Raw genomic sequence first — 20,209 nt, 5'->3', positions numbered from 1 at the left:
AGTTCTTTGGTGGCAGTGGCAAAAGCAGACGGACAGGTACAGTTAGTATTAGATGCAAGAGACATAAACGAAATTATTGTGCGTGTCAGGACTCATCTGGAAAACTTAGATGAGCAAATTCAAAAATTCCATGGAGTGCAATATTTGACATCTGTTGATATGAAAAGTTCATTCTGGCAAATCCTACTCACACCCGAATCGAGGAAATATACTGCATTTATATTTGGGGGAAGGAGCTACCAATTTAGGGTACTACCTTTTGGCCTAAATGTAAGTGCAGGAGATTTCACAACAGCCCTCGACCCGGTTTTGAGTCCGGATTTTCTGCAAAGGGTAACAGTGTATGTAGACGATCTGGTGATTGCTACTGCCACCTGGGAGGAGCACGTAGAACTACTGCGTAGAGTCTTAGAAAGGTTTAAGCAAGCGGGAGTAACAGCGAATCTTGAGAAATCCAAATTTGGACATAATCAGAGTAAATTTCTAGGTCACATAATAACACCACAAGGCATCAAACCTGACAGCAAAAAACTTGACGCAATTAGTGGGCTTCCGAGCCCGAGAACTAAGAGACAACTCAAAGCGTTTATAGGTCTTGCATCCTTTTTTAGACCAATTAATGAATAACGAGTCGTTATTGAGCCTGTTGTGTAAAAATGCCCACTGGGTGTGGACAGAAGAATGTCAACGCGCATTTGACGATATCAAAAACGCCTTGGTGAATGCAAACATACTGCGACACCCAGACATGACAAAAGATTTTTGCATAGCGACAGATTCATGTTCATACGGTCTGGGCGCTTGTTTGTTTCAGTGGGACGGGAGCAACGACCACACAACAATCAATGTAATCGGTTTTGCCAGCCGCACACTAAACAGGTGTGAGAGAGCATATTCTGCTACCGAGTTAGAGGCTCTTGCAGTGGTTTGGGCAGTAAAGAAATTCAACTATTACATCCATGGCAAAGAAAGCAAAGTATTCAGTGACCACCAGGCTCTGAGCTATTTAATGTCTTGCAAATTACACCATACCCGCTTGCTAAGATGGAGGTTAGCATTGCAGGAATATAAAATTAAGATTATGTACATAAAAGGACAAGATAATGTTGTAGCTGACGCCTTGTCAAGGCTTCCACTAGGGCTATCCTCAGTGTCAAAGATTTTGGAACAATCGGAGGAATATCGAATACTCTTAGTACAAGATAAGGAACATAGGAGGGACTTTTTAATATGTGTAAGAATATGTCTACATTGCAGGAAACTGATCCGATTTGACGAGATGTCATTAGCAAAATTAAAGAAGGTACCAATCTTAAAAGTGTGCAAAACTTCAAAATAGTAGATAATATTCTGTATTATAAAACAGGTGTGACAAATGACCATGGAGTCGTGTGTATACCGTAACAGGCTATCCCAACTGTAGTGTGGCACACGCACTTAGCATGGGGTCACGTTGGGAGAGGCAAAACAATAAGGATTTTATCCAGATACTGTTACTTTAAGGGAATAAGCCAGCAGATTCACACCATTATCAGGACTTGTCTTCTGTGCCAAAAAGCTAAGTTTCAAAATAAATCCACAAGGTTTGAACTGCACCCTATAGTGCCTCAGCGGCCACTTCAGTTAGTATCTATAGACATAGCAGGACCCTACCCTCGAGCCAGGGGTGGATTAAAGTACATTTTAGCGTTATATGACATTTTCTCTAAATACTTAAAAATATACTGCCTTAAATCAGCCACCACTCGTGGAATAGTTAAATGGTTAGGGAAAGAATATTTTATACAGGTGGGTAAGACTGAAGCGATAATATCAGATAATGCTTCCTATTTTACAGGTCATACCTGGAAGAACTATTTCCATGAACAAGGCATAAAGCACATACTAATATCCCGTTTTCATCCACAGGCAAGTTTAGTAGAAACAACATTTGGAGAGTTAAATAAATTTTTCAGGTTATATATCGCATATAAGCACACAAGATGGCCAGATCTGATATCTAATTTTTTGGAAATTCACAACACAACCCCGCATGCCTCTATGGGGTATCCACCAACTGAGATTATAATGAATAATAATAGAGTACTGAATGAGTGGCTGGCACCTTTGCCTAAGGTCCCAGTCATTCCTGAGCCTAAGGAAGAGGGGATAAGGAAAGCAGGGTGCAACCTTACCAGGTGCACTCAGAAAAGGAAAGAAAAATATAATCGACATGTGACGAATAATCAAAACTTAGTGTTGCGGACTTGGCGCTCTTATGCAACCATCCTAAGTCCTCGGCACCCTTGAAACAGAGTAGCAAGTGGCAATTGGTGTTCAATGGACCTTTTAGAATAGTAAGTGTGCCACATGAGTGTAGCTATCTCTTAGCAGATCCCCAATCAGGGAGAGTACGGGGACTGTATCTGCCTAAGGATGTGAAAATATTCCTACAGTAAATGACTAATAGTCCTCTGTGTCATGTGTAAAAAGGTACACCATTCTTTTGGAAATGAATGAACATTAATGATGTGTGATCTGTAGAGATAATGTACAAGTGTAGAAGTATTTGGTTATAAGAATATGATTGACTTTCTCTTTTGTTTATGATTATTTGTGTTATGTCTTCTTTTTAATTAGTGTTAGTTTAAACATGCTCTAAATGTCTGCACAGATAACCTGATTAGTGCAATTATTTGTAGTGTTAAATTGTGACAGAGATCAGTCAGGAGGAACATTTTAGTAGTGATTAGTTTGTGTACTGCATGATATTCTATATGTGTGTCAAACTTGAAGTATTTCTTGGTACAGTCTTTTCTATTACATATATATATATATATATATATATATATATATATATATATATATATATATGTGTGTGTGTGTGTGTGTGTGTGTGTGTGTGTGTGTGTGTGTGTGTGTGTGTGTGTGTTTGTGTGTGTGTGTGTAGCTGTCAGATTGACAGGTTCGAACCCAGAATAATATTAGTAATATGAGACCCTGAGAACTTTATTTTCAATCCAGTATTATCAAAGATAGTAATGCACCATGGGAGGCAAACTTATTGCAAATTTAAGTAACGCCAAGTTACGCACAAAGAAGCTTCAATTGAAGCATGTGCAGATCGAATCAGTAAAAAGAGCTAGCCTGATACAGTCCTCGTCAATTTTAGCCTACAGAGACTACACTGTAGTTACGTAGGACCTTGCAAGTAAAGTGAGACATAATTTCAAAGGAGTTATTGAACAATATGCCTGAATTCGGCTGGAATGCACAAATAAAATCTACTCGAACATAAATATAGATTATTTTTGGGGAAACTAATACGAAATTTTAATATTTGTTACCATGTACGCAATTATCACACACCTTGGTAAAGAGTGAACAAAGAAGTTATGAATGTGCTGTTACAAAAAATTGCACAGGGGACATTCTAACTGAAAAAACTTAAACGAAAGTGCAGTATTGTGTGGCAGAGACAGACAGTAACTGTTAAAACTGCAGCAATACGTCACGAGTTTGTTTTGAGCAAGCAATAAGAAACTGTACCATCGCCGTGTCTGCAAGTGGACAAGGAACTAACACGACACAAACAGTGAGCCGATAATAGGCGGTGGACCAAGCTAGTGTCAAACTATAACTTATACTGTGTGTGTGTGTACAAAAAAAATATTCTTTGTGTATCAAGGGACGCCAGGAAAGCGCATTGACTACAGAGATACATTTTGTTCTAAGGTGAAAACTTGTGTGTGACTAATGACAAGTCATGACATGGTGAAAAAATATTATGTGCCCATAAAACGCGTTACTGTGACAACGAAACATTGTGCAAACCAGACTAGTGAAGGCCTACTGAATAATAACTGCCAATAACTGTGTGCATCTTTCCCACAGCGGGAAAAATCCCCATAAGGATAGTACACTGTTTGTGAACTTGTTGCATGTTTGCTGGAGCACTGCAAGAAGATGTCACACGGGCGAGCTGATATACAACGCGCATCCGGCTACTTCAGCCATGCAGCGGCCGCTCATAATGTAATTACGAAATATGTTAATATCTGCGATGAAAAAATGTAAAATACAGCCACTGAGGAAAATAATGTTGTAAGATTACAAAGAGATAATAATCAGCAATAGTATAAATAGCACTACATAATATGCATTCTTTGTCATCTTCCTCGAGAGCTGAGAGAGAGAGGAACCTGTGACGTAGCATTATATGCATGAGTAGACTCCTTTTGTCTGTATCTGTCTTTAGCCGCCATTAGAGGAGAAATTATAAAGGTGTGTAATTTTAATTATTGTTGTGGTCTAAATACATTATAATTTATCAAAACTAATGTAAATTAGCTTTCCCATGTCATCTATAATATTTCTTTAAAGAATTTTCAGCACTTTCAGCGATTATTGTTGGAGTTGCTGGGCTGTGCCGCGACCGAACGATTTGCATCGGCGGCACATTTAAAAAATTGTTCCGCTACAAAATTAACCAAATCCGTAAATCGGGAGCAGGTAAAATTAGCAGTGAATTACGAAATATTTTTCTTTTACAGCGATCCTGAGGCTGACTGAATTTATTACTGGTTTTACAGTTGTGCATTCATAGGCGGATAATTAACGTTGAAGTTATTAATCTGTTGGTTCTTTCAATTACTAAAGCAAATAACTTAAACGTATAGTGAAGTGTGTTTTGTCAATGATAATTAAATGTTCAGGTCGGCTTGGCAATATTTAACCATTTTATGCTAACAGAGACAGTCTTGTGTTCCACAGCTAACGCCGGGAAAGAATTCAGTAAATATTTAAAAACCCACTGCATTTAGAAAATGTGTGCCAGGGCCGAAATACGTAAAAAAATTTAATTTAAATAATTTTCAAAGTCATAAATGTTATTAATCAGTTAGTTTGAATTTATCAGTTTGAGAGGGTTGCTAAAGTTCACGTAATTTTAAATGTGCTTAATTCTGTCTAAATGAATTTTTATTACCACATGTAAAAAAAAATGGTTCTACAACAAATTTCGTACTGAAATAGTAAATAACAAAAATATTTAAAGCCATGTCTTCCCCATTTTCATCCATTCATTTTACATAATAAATATTATATATATATATATATATATATTTCATTAAATGGGTAAATGCTTTTAAACGATCTCAAACAGAAAAATACATCGAAAATGCTCCGATTTGTATACACTTGTCACTCCATTTTCTAATGTTCACAGCTCCATTCATTATTTCCAGATGACAAAATGACAACATGTAATCTCAAACAGCAACAGTGAACTACAAACGAAAAAAACGAAAAAGTCTGACAGATAACCAACAAGTATTTAAGAAGAAATTAAAAGAATTTCTGATTGACAACTCCTCCTACTCCATAGAGGAATTTTTAGATATAAATTAAGAAAAAAAAAACAAAAAAAATAAAAAAATTAAAAAAATAATAAAAAATTAAAAAATAAAAAACACAAAAAATAAAAAAGGTGTTATATTAACTTAAGTATGTTGTTAAATTAACTTAATTATGTCATGTATTGGAAAATTTGACTCGTTCCACATCATTACGAAATATCGTATTCATGATCCATGGAACTAGTATTAATCTAATCTAATCTAACAATCGATAAATAAGCCTTAGCGTTAGGAATACCAACATGCAAAACAAAAACGCTACAAACTTGCACCAACCTAATAATTCTTTTGAGAAAGAAAAATTTCATGTAAACACATAACATAAATTAATCAAGGTTAATATTCAAGATCTGATTTTAGAATTGTTTCAAATTCTTCTGTTGAATAAATTGCCTTTGTCTAAGTCGGTTTTGTTTGGTGTTTCTGAATGAACTAATTGCCACACCATATACCTCTAATGGCAAGATATTAAATAATTATAAACCTAGGTGTTTGGTACTTGGGTGATCTCAACTCTGTCACCTGGAATGTCAGTCTGATATATTTGGCATGTCATGTTGTTGTACAAACTCTTAAAGGTTTTGGTTCTGCTGGTTTATTTTGTGTGTAGCAAACAATTTAGAACATTGAAGGGCATAACAGGTGATGTTCCACGATATTACAAAAGCCTTTGACTCTAGATATCATGCCTTGTTTAACTGCAAATTGGATAAATATGAGATTAAGGAAAATGCTCTGAAATGGCATACATCAAACCTCCAGAAAATATACAAATGATAACTGTGCATTGGCACATGGTTCAGCAGACATGGCTGTACATCGTAAATGATACACACCAACAATGAAGAACTGTGCCCAATCAATACGCAACGTGTTTTCAGATCTAAAACTTAGTCCTCAACAAAAAGGTGATCATAAAATGTTCCATGACACTGATGATCGAAATAGATAAGAACTTCGTTGATATTTGTTACTAATTGATTAATGAATGGGCTGCTTGCTGTAAATGTATGTGTCTCTCCACAGCTTAGAAACAGGGTTGACACACAGACATTAGTCTTCATGACTATGTAACTTCTTCACATGATAGATTAAATTCAGTCTTGTGGATACTTCTCTCAGATCTAAAGATGTTCTGCTAGTCATGTGAAACCAGCATTGTCGCAAAAGTTGCAGTTTTCATGAAAAAAAAAGCCATCGCTATAATTTCAGTCTTTAAATGTTCTCTCCATTAAGTTCCCTTTCCTCACAACTTATGATTATCGTAATTGGATAATTCATCCTTTGAATTTCAAATAAATATCTTCGATTAACAAAGGTGATGCCGTAGTATTACTCAGTTTATCTACTGTCCCAACTTTCCTTAATTATAAATTATAATCAGAGCTATTAATTATTGGAGAAGTGTAGTATCTACATGCAATGTTATCTCTCTTTTAAATCGAAAACAATAAATTCTGCGCAGTGCATCCAAAATTATTGAAAGATCTTTCGATATTACAGAACTATTTAGATTCTGACAACATCTGAATATCCTTCACAAATTTTTGCAAGTGCTTAATCTTTACTAACAGTATAAATACCCACAGATTGAGTGAAACTGACACAATTTCATGTTCACTGTATGATCATCTCTCCTGAATTGGTTATAACATTGTATTTCATCAGTTATTTGCATCTTTTGTGAATGTGATAAAAGTATTGGTAAAATCTTCCAAGGCATCCTCCCGTCGACTGGCTGCTGGCTGGACTGCAATATCAACCGACTGCAAACAGGGTCACACAGTGGCACATCTCTGGAACACTTGCCACTCTTATAGTTAAAATATAACAATACATATCAAATACACATTTCATGAGTATAAAAGAATGGAAAAAATGATAACTACAACTAACATTAACAAACTACCTGATGTTACACATAAGGTTTCATAGTTAGTTTGAAATATTACTATAACTTTAAATGCAGTGAATTATTATTCTAAAAGGAGTAGAGTATCACAAGGTGTACTACAAGGCTCAATTTTAGGCCCTATGCTGTTGTTATTCTATGTATGTGACATACCCATAAGTATAAATTCACCATAAAGTTCTGATTGCTCACGATACTTCTGTTTTAATTAACTGCAAATATAAATTCCACATGAGTTCTGTTTTCATAAGATGATGAGGTAGAAAAAAATCTGATATCTATTGTGAGCACACTGGGTATCCGAGAAAACTGATTCCAGTTAAATGGGTTGAAACTGAACATTGTAAAACCCCATATGGTGTATTTCAAAATCAAACATTCAAAATGGCTGAAAGTTAAAATACAACATAATAAGCAACTTATGGAAGAAGACTTTCTAACAAATAAATAAAGCAGTTTTTTATTTGGAATTCAAATGCTAACAAATTATACTAACATCAGTGCACAAAAATAGAAAATCATTGTTATTTTGAATATGTCGTTAGATATGGTACAATTTTCCAGGGTAATTCAAATAGCGCATGTTGAATACTGAAACTGAAAAAAATTATCAGGTATGCAGATACTGCACAGTAAAAGTATCTGCCCCTCAGAATTTTGGAACTGCAGATCCTAACTTTTCTGTCCATATACATATACGAAATTATAATCTCCCTCTACAGCAGGCAAAAATTATTTGAAGAGAATAATTTTAACCACACACCTCCCGTTTACATGCGGCTCCCAAAACAGGATTTCGTAAACCCATTTCCCAATACCACTTCTGGGTGGTCATGTAAATACTTCAAAATCGAATCCTAAAATCCGCTTTTAGTTGCCGATTTTTCAATTCCGCAATCGACTTTCGCTCCCACGTAAACGCAACTGAGTCTGACGAGGTACATGTTGTTTTCAGAATCCTTTCCACCCTGTCCTGCACGATCGTGTGGGATTGGTTTTAAATTTGCTGCTCCTCAAATACATAACTTTTCTGCGTCACTCCAGACTGACTCGACTGTGTGGGCTCGCAAATTGCGTTTGGTACCTGTTTTGTTGCATAATGCGACCACCAGAAGGCAGCAGATGACTTCAGACTTCGACAAAGACATGCGTCCGCGAGGTAAATACAATGTTTTTTACTCCATTTCATTCATTTAACACAATGATGCATTATTTTTGACCGAGAATGTTTCACTGAACTTATATCAGTTGTCTAAACACGTGCATTAAGTGCCTCTTGGATTTTATAAATGTTTATATTTGGAGTAGCACGATCGTGCGTCTCAGGTGTTAATGATGACAAGCTTTGACTCTAACCTCATTTTCTCATGCATACACTATAGCAAATATGTGCACTAAGATCTATGAATAAATTGTACAACATTGGTCTTTGTATACAAATAAAGTATCCTTTTCTCTTTTAGGGTTAACAGACGCAGAAATAATAAAACTTGTTTTAGAGGATTCCAATTTGAGTGACCTCTCCAGTGACGAAAATGACGACAATTTTGAGCCAAGTGTGACCAATGTTTGTGCATGTACAAAGAGAAAAACTGCTTTCGTTTATTACATATCAAAAAATGTGTGTGTGTGCATGTGTGTGTATGTGTGTGTGTGTGTGTGTGTGTGTGTGTGTGTGTGTGTGTGTGTTTGTATATTTTTGTTTGAGCTGGCTATTTTACAACATATTACGTTTATACCACTTTTGTCATAGTGTTGTATTCAAATTCCATGAAAGAAAAATAAATAAAAGCACTTCTTGAACACTACAATATATAGTATTTGAACTTGGGTAAAATGTATCTAGCACAATACTGCTTGCGGGATTTTGAAAAACTGTCAGCCTGGTAATTTTTTCAGTATTTTTACCTGACTCCACATGTCATAATGCACGGGAATTGGCATATTTCAGGTAAAGGTTTTAAAAAATTTCTCTCAGGATGGAAAGGATTAATTTGGACTTGTTCTGCAGTGAAGAAGAAGCGAAAATATTAGACTGATCACGAATCTATCTACCTGTTATACTCAAGTGAAGAGGAATAACGATTGTGTTGACTGAGTCAGAAACTGGATCAGCTGTTTTCGAGAGACCCTATTTAACTGGGCAACCAAATCCGCTTCAGACATTAACATGTGTCACATGTAAATGTAGTGACTTATAACACATGAAATGAAAAAGATTATGCTACTCACACACCAATTGAAATTACATGCATGGACCCAATAGTATATGGGGATGAAAGTATAGCAAATTAATAGAGAAAAACATATTGGATATGGAGTCACAGGTTCTAAAAATAAGGCTACAGTAGATTCTATGTAAGAAGTGCTATTATTTGGTGGAGGAACTCATACAACATGATATAATTTGAGCAAGAGTTCCATGTCTGAACTGCATCCCTTTGGTTCACTCAGAGACACCAGGACAATTCCCTTCCAGACACAAAGTAACAATGTGGACACGATCGAACTGCGTCACTGATCGTCTAGGCATGGTTGAACAACAAACAACATGAGCAGTGTACCTCCTTCCTGATGGAATGAGTGGAACTGATCAGCTGTCGGATCCCGTCTGTCTAATAGGCGCTTCTCATGCATGGTTGTATAATCCACAGTCAACGTCTATCTTCAGGAGTTCTGGGAACTGGGGTGATGCAAAACTGTTTTGATATATATATATATATATCTGTGTGTGTGTGTGTGTGTGTGTGTGTGTGTGACTATGATTTTGAAGCCTAGTCACGTTGCTTCAAGTGTGACCTGACTAATATTTGTGCATGTACAAGGACAAAAACTATATAAACAGTAAGAACAAATTTATGAAGAACAAATCTATTATAGCATGACAGGGGGAAAACAGATGGCGCTATAGACGGCCCACTAGATGGCACTGCCATAGGTCAAATTCATAGAAATCGCATTTTTGTTATATAAGTACCTCATTTTTATTACATATTTGTATAGTACAGGAATTTTTGATTTGGAACATTTGTTTCACTTTGTGATGGATGGCGCTGTAATATCCTCACAAACATAACAACACACAAAATAGCACTGTGTGCAATTCATTAGTTAAATTAGGTATGATAATATGCTTGTCTAGTCATAATTATTACAATGAAGACATAATCTTGTTAAAATGGAATGTTTAAAAGTCGAAGAAAAGGTAGATGTGGTGTTTATTTATGGCTTTTGTAAACAAAGTGCCCAACAAGCTTGTGCTATGTATGTTGATCGCTATCCTGACAGACAGCATTAAAGTGTCTGGACCTTTCGTCGGATAGTTAATGTATTTTAAGAAACTGGAGGTGTTGAGCAACAGACGAAGACGCAGCCAAGAACTGCAACGAATGAAGGTTTCCAAATAAGTGTTTTAGCTGCAGTTGAGATAATCTGCACATCAGTAGCAGACAAATGGAGCGGGAATCGGGAATTTCAAGATCGTCGGTTTCGAGAATTTACATCATCATACATTTCGATCTTACCATATTTCTGTGCACCAGGAATTGCATGGAGACGATTTTGAACGTCGTGTATATTTTTGCAACTGGGCACAAAATAAATTATGAGATGATAACAGGTTGTTTCAAGATTTCTACTTAGTGACGAAGCGTCATTCACAAACAGAGGTAACGTAATCCAGCATTATATGCACTACTGGGCAATGGAAAATCCACGATCGTTGCGCCAGTGGAATATCAGCGCCGCTGGTAGATTAATGTATAGTGTGGAATTATGGGAGGACACCTAATTGGCCCTTGTTTTATTGATGGCAATCTAAATGGTGCATAGTATGCCGATTTCTTAATCAATGTTACACTGATTCTACTACAAGATGTTTCACTTCATGACAGAATGGCGATGGACTTTCAACATGACGGATGTCCAGCACATAGCAAGCATTCAGTTGAAGCGGTATTAAATAGAATATTTAATGACAGGTAGTCCAATGCTCGTGTTCTTGTGATAGAGTTCTCGCTTCCCGAGCATGAGGTCCCGGGTTCGATTCCCTGCAGGGTCAGAGTTTTTCCCTGCCTCGAGATGACTGGGTGTTGTGTCGTCTTCATCATCATCATTCATCACTGTTATGGTCAGAGGAAGGCAATAGTTAAAAAACTCCACTAGGACCTTGCCTAGTACGGCGGTGTGCGTCTCCTGCATCATTCTCCTATGCTCTGTCACGGAGTATGGGACTTCATCATCATCATCTTCATCAATGACAGGTGGATTGGTTGTAGAAGCACCATACCATAGCCTGCACATTCACCGGACCTCACGTCTCCAGACTTCTTTCTTTGGGAAAAATTGAAAGTTATTTGTTATCGTGATCCACCGACAGCGACTGAAAACGTGTCAGCGTATTGTCAGTGCATGTGCGACAATTACTGAAGGCGATCTACTCAGTGTTGAGACGAATTTCGTTACACGTATTGCCACAGGCACTGAAGCTGAAGGACATAATTTTGAGCATTTATTACATTAATGAGGTTATTATGATTTCTCATGTAGTAACAGCATGTGTTCCCATAATTTATGATATGGTCACAAAAGTAAATGCATCACATTGGAACAACAGAAATAAAGCTCAAACGTAACTACTTTTTGTGTTTTAATTTAAAAAAACCACATTGTTACCAACTGTTCATCTAAATGGGTGAGCATATTAAAAGTGTCAGAATATTACAGCGCCATCCATCACAAAGTGAAACAAATGTTCCAAATCATTCATTCATGTTTGTATACGTACTATATGAATAAGTAATAAAAATGGGGGTACCTATTTTTAAAAAATGCAGTGACTAGCAATTTGGCCTATGGCAGCACCATGTAGTGGGCCATCCATAGCGCCATCTGTTTTCCCCCATCAGGCTCGAACCGATTTGTTCTTATTTTTTTGTTTGATGCTAATATCATGAGATATATGGTCTAGTCACTATCAGTGTGTATGTGTGTGTGTGTGTGTGTGTGTGTGTGTGTGTGTGTGTGTGTGTGTGTGTGTGTGTGTGTGTAAAACAAGACTGTGTTATTATTAGGGTGCTGTTATTAACATCAGTTGTGCTATGTTTGTGGTGAAGTTTTAACACAATTTTGTATATGAATCAAATGGTTTAAGTGTGTATATTATGAGACTAACAAACAAGGGAGACTGGCAGTAATTATTAGCTTCTCATTTGTCACTTTTTGAATAGAGGATTAACGACTATTATTTTTAAGAATGAAGAGAAACAGTCATTACTAATTATCCAGTTAGTCAGAATATATAGTGGGTGTACTATTTTTTCACAAAAAATAGGAGAGACTGTAAATGTTGCCTCTTTTCACTGAAAGGCAAGAACAGTTGTGTTCAAATGCCTCAGGAAGTTGGAAATGTAATTTAAATTCAGTATGTTGTAAAATTTAGGGCTTTATTCATCGGTAGCACTATTACTTGAATCGCAGTGATTAATGTAGAAAGTCATCTGCAGTGATACCAGAATCAGAGGAAACAATTTTGGAATTCTTACTAATGTCTTCTGAGTATTTTACCATAACAATATTATCAGGAACATTCTTTAAGATATTTGCTTTTGGTATTAACAAACTTTGTCATTGCTAGTTCCTTAATTCTGATATGATATTCTTACTTTTCATATTACTGACGATTTCTAGTAACCTTACTTACACTGTTCAGTAGACTCCACTGTGCTAAATTAAGCGACATTGAGTTGACATTCCTTCTGGTGGGGAATGTCTTGCGCAAGTAAAACGCCTGGCTGTGTTGACATTTCGGACCAGAAATTAGTGTCACGTGCCTGGCTTCTGTACATGATTGTATGCAATGGCAGATGAACAGCTGATGCAGAACTCTATGCTCAAATGGAATATTGTTGTATATTTGTAGCTATAAAATGCATGTATTTCTTGTCATTTTGATCCCTCTGTTATTCATATGCAACTGACAAATTAGAGTGTATACTAAAATGGATGACTGCTATTAAGTGGAAAAATATTATGCTAATTATATTTCAGTTGTGCTTAAGAACTTTCACTTGACACAGAGAAAGCGTGTGATTGCTGTTCCTGCAACAGATGTGTGTGCCTTAGTTGTAGAAGTAGACTCAAGATTCAACAGTAGTCAACATTTGTTGCAATGTATGTGATCAAGTGAATTATTATTGTGTGTTAAATATTGAGAAATGTATTACAGTATTGAAGCTTTTCTCACAAAATTAATACAAGACCATACCATACACTACTGACACATTGAGGAATAAATTAAATAAATTTATACAGATATTTTAAATGTAATTATTACTCTATGCCCATATATTATTTTAATGGTTTTTCAATGTTTGTTGAAACCAAGTAAACAATTTTCTGATTTCATAATCACTTCTGTGTTAGCGCTTGGTGTATGAGATGAAACTCTCATATTTTTCTAGGCTAGTGTCACTACAAAGGTAGTTCATTGACATCTTCATCCCAGTGAATTGAAATCTGTTAAGTTTTGTTCAGCACAAAATTGAAATATAAATTACTGTCGTATGTAGGGTCATGTCTGTGAAAATCACATCTTTATGACAATCCCTCACCCAACTTTTGTTTTCTTATGGGACAAGTCATTTTTTAGCATATAATGGTAATACAATTAATGATGGAAATCACTGAGACGTTCGTTCTGTATGACTCACTCATATGTTAAATTTACCTTTGATAGCTGTCATCTACCACAGGAATACTGTTAGTGCACAATATCATTTGCACAGAAACTAATACAGAGAAGAAAATTTTATCAGACCATAGTGTTGCATGTAAGTAATTGTTTTTCACTTATAGTGACAACGGTTCCTAATTTGTGGAAGATTTAACCAATTTTAACACTCTGCTGTATACCTGCTGAGTTGTGCCTACCATGTCGCTTTGAGATCTATGTGTATGACTAGCCGACTGACTGAGCATATTTACTGACACCTTCACTGAGTTCGTGATGGAAAATGTAATTAGTGTCAGCTTCAATGTATTTAAAATATAGGTGTCAGATGAAAAAAAACCCTTAAGAGACCTATTATATGTACTTTCTGTCACACCTTAAATATTAAGTCATATTATGGGGTAATTTTGTAGCAGCTTAGCTAGTTTTCAGAAAACAAAAGGAAGCCATTAGAACTATAAAAGATGTAAACTTCTGTAAACCCCTGTTTAAGAGTTTACATATCCTATCTTTATTTTGTATTTACATTATGGAGATTCGTTTTTTTAACTAATATAATGGGCAAGGAATAACAGACTGTCTCAAAAGTGACCATCATCAGCTTCTCAGTAATTTATTCCTTAATGAAATTTGTTGCAAGTAATATATTTCTGTTTCCAACCAATAACTGAATATACAGAATGGTCCATTGATAGTGACTGGGCCAAATATCTCACGGAATAAGCGTCAAACGAAAAAACTACAAAGAACAAAACTTGTCTAGCTTGAAGGGGGAAACCAGATGGGGCTATGGTTGGCCCACTAAATGGCGCTGCCATAGGTCAAACGGATATCAACTGCGTTTTTTAAAATAGGAACCCCCATTTTTTATTACATATTCATGTAGTACGTAAAGAAATATGAATGTTTTAGTTGGACCACTTTTTTTGCTTTGTGATAGATGGCGCTGTAATAGTCACAAACATATGGCTCACAATTCTAGAGGAACAGTCGGTAACAGGTAGGTTTTTTAAAATTAAAATACAGAACGTAGGTACATTTGAACATTTTATTTCGGTTGTTCCAACGTGATACATGTACCTTTGTGAACTTATCATTTCTGAGAACTCACGCTGTTACAGCGTGATTACCTGTAAATACCACTTTAATGCAATAAATGCTCAAAATGATTTCCATCAACCTCAATGCATTTGGCAATACATATAACGACATTCCTCTCAACAGCGAGTAGTTCGCCTTCCGTAATGTTCGCACATGCATTGACAATGCACTGATGCATGTTGTCAGGCGTTGTCGGTGGATCACGATAGCAAATATCCTTCAACTTTCCCCACACAAAGAAATCCGGGGACGTCAGATCTGGTGAACGTGTGGGCGATGGTATGGTGCTTCGACGACCAATCCACCTGTCATGAAATGTGCTATTCAGTACCGCTTCAACCGCACGTGAGGTATGTGCCGGACATCCATCATGTTGGAAGTACATCGCCATTCTTTCATGCAGTGAAACATCTTGTAGTAACATCGGTAGAACATTACTTAGGAAATCAGCATACATTGCACCATTTAGATTGCCATCGATAAAATGGGGGCCAATTATCCTTCCTCCCATAATGTCGGACCATACATTAACCCGCCAAAGTAGCTGATGTTCCACTTGTCGCAGCCAGTGTAAATTTTCCGTTGCCCAATAGTGCATTTTATGCCGGTTTACGTTACCGCTGATGGCGAATGACGCTTCGCCGCTAAATAGAACGCGTGGAAAAAATCTGTCATCGTCCCGTAATTTCTCTTGTGCCCAGTGGCAGAACTGTACACGATGTTCAAAGTCGTCGCCATGCAATTCCTGGTGCATAGAAATATGCAATAGATGTTGATGTAGCATTCTCAACACCAACGTTTTTGAGATTCCCGATTCTCGCGCAATTTGTCTGCTCCTGATGTGCGGATTAGCCACGACAGCACCTAAAACACCTACTTGGGCATCATCATTTGTTGGATGTTATTGGTTGACGTTTCACATGCGGCTGAATACTTCCTGTTTCCTTAAATAACGTAACTATCCGGCGAACGGTCCGGATACGTGGCTGATGTCATTCAGGATATCGAGCAGCATACATACACACTTCCGTTGGGCATTTTGATCACAATAACCATACATCAACACGATGTCGACCTTTTCCGCAGTTGGTAAACGGTCCATTTTAACACGGGTAACGTATCATGAAGCAAATGCCGTTCGCACTGGCGGAATGTTACGTGATACCACGTACTTATACGTTTGTGACTATTACAGCGCCATCTTACACAAAGCGGAAAAAGTGGTCCAACTAAAGCATTCGTATTTCTTTACGTGCTACACGAATATGTAATAAAAAATGGGGGTTCCTATTTAAGAAAACGCAGTTGATATCTGTTTGACCTATGACAGCGCCATCTAGCGGGCCAACCATAGCGCCATCTGGTTCCCCCCTTCAAGCTAGACGAGGTTCGTTGTTTTTAGTTTTTCAGTGTGATGCTTATTTCGTGAGATATTTGGCACGGTCACTATCAATGGACCACCCTGTGTAGTATCAATACTAGGAATAAGAGCAATCTACGTAAAGACCTAAAATCACTTACCTTAGTCCAAAAATGGGTTCAGTCTTCAGGGACACACATTTTCAGTAAGTGGCCAGCAAGCATTAAAAACTTGGCTTCAGATAAAGCATGGTTTAAACATAGTTTGAAAGACTGTTTTGATAGGCAACACCTTCCACTCTGTGGATGAATATCTTAACAAGGACTGTTAGACAAGCCTAAGAAAAAAGGATGTTAGATTTCAGATTTGACAGCACTTGGTCAGAACAGTCAAGATTAGGTATTTTGTGTATGATAAATTGATCAAAAGTGCATAACAGTGTTTCATTCTGACAGTGTATTAATTCTGTAAATATTACCAGTTCCAGTTTACTGTAATGTATTCACCTATACTGACAATCTTATGACAAATGATAAGGGTAGCAAGTGTTATATTCAGATGTTTTATGTTATAATTTCTGACATGTTGCATACCCAGGAGAATCATCTAATTTTTGAGTCTATGGAACGAAAACTGAATGTAATATAATCTAACAATGTTGTTGTTGTTATCTTCAGTCCAAAGATAGATTTGATGCAGCTCTCCACACTACTCTATTCCGTGCAAGCCACTCTGTCTCCGAATATCTAGTGCAACCTACATCATTTTCTACCTGCTTACTGTCTTCATCTCTTTAATAGCATAAACTATATAAAAATTCTGTAAATTCCAGCAACATATATAAAACAACAAAGAAAGCAATTGAAATGAGAATAAGCAAGCGTTATGGGATTAGGAATACAGAGCACAGCCACTTTCATAATGGTAGAATACACCAAGTATACGCACAGTGATGTTATCTGAAGCCGGGTGATCCACTTAATTTCATTGCTCCTCGAATCCACTCAAATGAAAACTCGTGTTTTTGTACACTGATTAGGAAGCATCATTACACTCTTACGGATGTTGGTTTCCATGTCACAGACGTTAAGTTTTATTTGTAATGAATTTGACACCTGTAGATTTGGCGGGGGGGGGGGGGGGGGTAATTCCACGGCAAAGATTTAGCTGTGTACACTTGGATTGAAACATATATCTGCGAAAGATCATAGATTATGTTGTTTGTTGACAATGTAGTAGGTTGTATGAGAATTATTTTGTTTTCGTTTGTGTAAGTGATTATTTGGAGCTCTTATGTTTTCTCACTTTAAACTTAATGACAACGTTTTCTTGAACTGATTAAAAAACATTGTGTATTTTTCATTTTTGTTGCTCATTATGTCCAGTCGAAGGCGGAGAGTGGCGTTTTACCCGAAAGATTTAGTTGATGTATTCAAAATACTGAAACAGGTGAAAGAAAACTGTGTTACGGTGAAATGCTGTGGAGGAACGTATCCAGTTAGTGAAAACGGAGATGTGCTGATATCTCTAAACAATTTAAGACGTATCCTCTGGTACGACCCAGCGGAACAAATTTTGACTGTAGAAGCAGGAGTTACACTTAAAGAAATTTTGAAGTGCGTCGAATATTTCAACGCTACGCTAGAACTGTACGGAACATTGCCAGATATGGCTGTTATTGATGCTGTTTCTATAGGCCTAATAGGTGCCAATGGTACAATTGCACAATGTATTAAAGCGTGCAAAGTAGTGTCCTTACACGGCGATACCATTGATTGTATGTGGCCCTGTGCAGAACACGTTGTTGATCAGAGTGGAAAATGTGATGGAAACGGAACTGTGTGTCCAACATTGCAGCATGTTGTGTGTGGCCTTGGTTGTGTAGGTATTGTTGCATCTGTTACTTTGAAATGTGTACCAATACATCTAGCTCAACAGGTCACATATGTATGCACAGTGAAAGAAATACCAGGAATATCTGAGAGACTGTCAGCAGCTCTATACAGTGAGTTACTTTGGTACCCTCTTATAAACAGGATAGCTGTCACAAATCATTATCCAATACGTTTGCATCAAGGGTTTTACCAGCCATTGTGGAAGAAAGTTATAGAGACAGCATATATACTTATGCATCAGATAGTAACTCGTGTCAGCCCATACATGTCGTGGTATTTCCCTGATGCTTCAGCATACCTTTCACGTCAGCAGTTTGGACTGGTGATGAAAGCAGCATCGTGCAGAACTGGTTTTTGTTTTAAACCACAGAAATTTGTGTCTGTTGAGAGTTATTGCAAAGGGATAAAATGGTCAATTCCTAGAGAACATTTACCTACACTTATGCAGGAGATCAGGAGTTGGGCAGAAAAGCATAAACATTTCTGTTCAACCCCCATTGTGTTGTGTTTCCAGACAAACAAAGATCTAGATCTGCGCAAACCATTGCTTTGCCCATATACAGATGTTAGTACATGCACAATATGGACTGACTGGTTCTGCAACAAGAATTTGATGATATCTTATTCTGCAGAAATGGCAGAATTTGAATCATTGCTGCAGAAAAATTTTGGTCGCAGATGTTGGTCTGCTGGTCCAGTATTTATTTCACCACTTATTGGACAGATGTATCCAGGTTTCAAGCATTGGTGTTCTGCAAAGTCAGTGTTGGATCCTGATCTGATTTTTAGAAGTCCGTATGTAGAAGGCAATCTTATTATTGAAAATTGCTAATGTATGTCCTCGATGTATGTTATTCTCTTCACTGCTTATGCAGGGTGTTATGTGCTTTGAGATGTATTATAGCATATCAAGAATCATCATTCTAATGACTTTGAAAACGCTTTGCATCACTATATCTGTGGAAGAGGCTTGGACACAGTGAAGTAATAATAAATAAATAAAATATAAAAAAGACCCACAAAGTGTGAATCAAATTCCAGACAATCTGAGCAACTGTCTCCATTGTTGAGGTATTTGTAACTGGTTACATCTTAATGTTACTGTTTAGGAGTTGGGGTTCATTGATAATCAGATGTGTTTTATGTTTGAACAGGACCATGGACTGATCACTACACAAATAATTAATTTCAGCTTTGATGCTGTTATAGCATGGAATAATTCCAAACAAGAAACTTATTGATGTCATGTTTATAAGCATTAACTGGCACAACAGTCATTAGATCCAGCAATATTTTTGTACTGTAAGTAAATGAAAATTGAGTTAGACATATTATGTTACTTGTGTCAGTCTTATTCATGGTAATGTATGGAAACCTAATAGAAACCTATTGGTGTCACAGATTTTCTCTGGTGTTGAAGTAGTATGGAAAGCTCAGAAGTGCTAGGAATGAGGTGCTTTTAGTTCAGCTGTCACGTGCAAATTTATTGCTTATGTAATATTGCTCTAGGGCATTAACCTGAAGAAAAACATGACTTGAATATCATCATGCTCAGTGACACATTTGTTAAGGCACTGGACATGCATTTGGGGGGACAGGGGGGGGGGGGGGAATTGGTGTCCAGTTATTAATATTTAGGTTATCTGTTATTTTCTGGAACATTTGGTTCTCTGCAGATTGGAAATGTGTAATTTATGTACATTTTATGTAAAGCACATCACCATTGATAGTATACGATAACCTAAATTAATTTTGTAGAAAAATTCAGGTAGAACGTAAATACATAAAGGAATTAAAGACATTAGCCGCCAGTCG

The 20,209-nt window shown here is 36.8% G+C and overlaps 1 protein-coding gene across 6 annotated transcripts in view; it reads left to right on the top strand.

The window, feature by feature from the left end:
- Nucleotides 1-17,719: 17,719 nt before the first annotated feature.
- Nucleotides 17,720-20,209, top strand: part of LOC126457129 (L-gulonolactone oxidase-like) — a 60,438-nt gene continuing 57,948 nt past the window's right edge. For 5 of the 6 annotated variants that reach the window (XM_050093193.1, XM_050093188.1, XM_050093192.1 and 2 more), the window contains exons 1-3: nucleotides 17,720-17,769; nucleotides 17,885-19,465; nucleotides 19,549-19,696. In XM_050093193.1, the coding sequence (XP_049949150.1) occupies nucleotides 17,744-17,769; nucleotides 17,885-19,226 (1,368 nt within the window). In that variant the 5' untranslated portion in view covers nucleotides 17,720-17,743 and the 3' untranslated portion in view covers nucleotides 19,227-19,465; nucleotides 19,549-19,696. The remainder of the gene's footprint in view (nucleotides 17,770-17,884; nucleotides 19,466-19,548; nucleotides 19,697-20,209) is intronic. The other variant, XR_007585435.1, reaches the window with a different exon arrangement.

This window comes from Schistocerca serialis, chromosome 2 (assembly GCF_023864345.2).
Source record: "Schistocerca serialis cubense isolate TAMUIC-IGC-003099 chromosome 2, iqSchSeri2.2, whole genome shotgun sequence".
In the NCBI taxonomy this organism is placed as follows: domain Eukaryota; kingdom Metazoa; phylum Arthropoda; class Insecta; order Orthoptera; family Acrididae; genus Schistocerca; species Schistocerca serialis.
Note: the sequence above shows the minus strand (reverse complement) of the source record. Positions and strands in the feature narration are given on the sequence as shown.